The sequence below is a fragment of the Lagopus leucura genome, unplaced genomic scaffold (assembly GCF_019238085.1).
Source record: "Lagopus leucura isolate 7727_CA_CO unplaced genomic scaffold, USGS_WTPT01 34608-0_obj-0_obj, whole genome shotgun sequence".
NCBI lineage: Eukaryota > Metazoa > Chordata > Aves > Galliformes > Phasianidae > Lagopus > Lagopus leucura.
The window spans coordinates 4,085-6,689 of record NW_024963041.1 but is presented as its reverse complement, the minus strand read 5'-3'; the positions used below and the strand labels follow the sequence as shown (position 1 = coordinate 6,689).

Below are 2,605 nucleotides of genomic sequence, written 5' to 3'. Positions count from 1 at the left end.
CCCAGCCCCATCCCATCTCTCCTGTATCCACCCCATCTCCCCCAGCCTCATCCCATCTCTCCTGTACCCATCCCGTCACCCCCAGCCCCATTCCCAGCCCCACCCCATCACTCCTGCACCCAGCCCAATGCCCCCCATCCCAGGCACCCACCCAGACCCCACCTGAAGCTCATGGTGAACCACACAGCCATCATCATCAGCGTGATGCGGCGGTACTCGGGCGCGAAGCACTGCTGGAAGTTGCTCCAAACCTGCAGGGTTGGAGGATGAGAGGTGGGACAACAGGACACAGCAGGGACCCCACGGCTGTGGGGCTGAACCTGACCCCATACCTGCTGCGAGAGGCTGAGGCAGCGCACCAACCAGCGGCGGTGCCATGCGCCCGTGTCCGCCTGGATCTCAATCAGCTCATCCTCCCTCTTGATGGTCTTGATGTGGGTGACCTGCAGGCGCCCGTGCCTCAGTTTCCCCGCTCGCTGTCACCCCCCCACCCCTCCATCGCCCTCCCCATCAGGCGACGCCGCTCCCCGAGGTGGAAATTGGCAGGGGAAGCAGCGGGTGGGGGGGGATACGCACCACTATGGGGGTGGGTGGCACCAGTATGGGACTTCTGGCACTGGGTGTGGGGCTGGTGGGGCTGGTGTGGGGTGATTCAGGTGGGATGGATGGCACTGGTGTGGGGTGATTCGGGTGGGATGGATGGCACTGGTAGGGGGTGATTCGGGTGGGATGGATGGCACTGGTAGGGGGTGATTCAGGTGGGATGGATGGCACTGGTAGGGGGTGATTCGGGTGGGATGGATGGCACTGGTGTGGGGTGATTCGGGTGGGATGGATGGCACTGGTGTGGGGTGATTCGGGTGGGATGGATGGCACTGGTGTGGGGGCACTCAGATGGGGCTGGTGACACCGGGGCAGAGATGATGGCATTGGGACAGGGCTGGTGGCACTGAGATGGGGCAGATGAGAGCAGAACGGGGCTGATGGCTGTGGGACGATGGCATCCAGACGGGACCGGCGGCACCGGTGGGGGGCCGGACCTCACCGAGAAGACCCTCTCGGGGTGGCCCTTGGCCCGCATGTTGGTGTCGTGGACCTGCTTCAGCACCATCCAGGCCTCGTCGTGCTTGCCGTTCTGCAGGGCAGAGCCGGGGCTCAGCCTGGGACCAACGCCGCCCTACCCCCCAGCACCCATTTGGGGGGCACCGCCGCACCCCCAGCACCTTCACGGGGTCCCCGCTTCGCACCCAGCACCTACCTGGGATCCCTGCCCCATCCGCACGCATGCCAGTGTCCCTGTCCCATCGCCCGCACCTTTATGGGGGTCCCTGCCCCATCCTAGCAGCCCCCTGGGGGTCCCTACACCACTGCCAGCACCCGCCCCCAACCCCAGTATCCATCCAGGGGTCCCTACCCCAACTCCAACATCCCTCTGGGGGTCCCTTTCCCACCCTCAGCAGCCACCCGGGGGTCTCCGCTCCATTTCCAGCATCCATTGATGGGGTCTCACCCCCACCCCAGCATCCATTTGGGAGTCCCACCTTCACCCCCAGCCCCCGGCAGGATGCGGCTGCCCCCCGGCCCCGCTGACCTCCAGGTAGAAGCGGGGGCTCTCAGGCATGGTGGTCAGCGCCCCGATGGCAAAGACGGAGGGGAAGGCGCACACCAGGACAAAGACCCTCCAGCTGTGGAACTGGTACGCAGAGCCCATCTGGAAGCTCCAGCCTGTGAGGAGGGGGCACAGCAGGGGGCTGAGACCCCGCAGAGCTCAACACACGGATGGTGGAAGCTGAGACCGACGGAACTCGGCACACGCGTGGTGACAGGGCTGAGATCCCACAGAGCTCAGAGCAGGCGTGGTGGGAGCTGAGAACTCGGAGAGCTCGGTGCACACATGGTTATGGGGCTGAGAACACACCCAGCTCAGTGCACACATGGTTATGGGGCTGAGAACACACCCAGCCCGGTGCTGCTGCCCCCTTACCGTAGTGCGGGATGATGGCCCAGGCCATGGCCGAGGCGTAGATGCCGCCGATCATCCAGAACATGCAGAGCCAGCTCAGGTGCTCACCGCGTTTCTCCTGCGCCAGGAACTCGGAGAAGTAGGAGAAGACGATGGGGATGGAGCCGCCGATGCTGGGGGTGCAAAGAGAGGGGCATCAGGAGGGCAAGGGGGGGACGTCAGCACACCGACCCGTGGGTGCCCTTACCCCATGCCCGAGAGCAGCCTGCAGAAGAGGAAGGTGCCGTAGCCCTGCACGAAGGAGGAGAAGAAGGCGAAGACGCTGTTGACGGAGAGGGAGATGAGGAGGCACTGCCTTCGGCCCAGGCGGTCGGCCAGCCCGCCCCACAGGAACGCGCCCACCATCATGCCCAGGTACACGATGAGCCCTGGGGGGGGGGGGACAGCGGTGTCAGCCCTGGGTACCAGGGACCCACATCGGTGATGCTATGGGGGATGGGGGGCTGAGGGGTCCCCCAGTATCACATGAGTGATGCTATGGGGGGATGGAGGGATGTGGGGTCCCCCAGTATCACACAGGTGATGCTGTGTGTGATATAGGGTGGAGGGATCCGCCACTACCACACAGGTGATGCTATGGGG

At 65.0% G+C, this 2,605-nt stretch overlaps 1 protein-coding gene across 1 annotated transcript in view; it reads right to left on the bottom strand.

Annotated features, from left to right (window-relative positions):
• LOC122190944 (synaptic vesicle glycoprotein 2A-like) overlaps positions 1-2,605 on the bottom strand; it is a gene marked incomplete at its 3' end in the record, with an annotated part of 7,334 nt that overhangs the window by 2,142 nt on the left and 2,587 nt on the right. Inside the window, exons 2-7 of the mRNA XM_042891099.1 lie at positions 2,211-2,391; positions 1,985-2,136; positions 1,592-1,725; positions 1,046-1,135; positions 333-443; positions 163-251 (exon numbers count right to left, since the gene is read on the bottom strand). Coding sequence (XP_042747033.1) covers positions 163-251; positions 333-443; positions 1,046-1,135; positions 1,592-1,725; positions 1,985-2,136; positions 2,211-2,391 — 757 coding nt within the window. The remainder of the gene's footprint in view (positions 1-162; positions 252-332; positions 444-1,045; positions 1,136-1,591; positions 1,726-1,984; positions 2,137-2,210; positions 2,392-2,605) is intronic.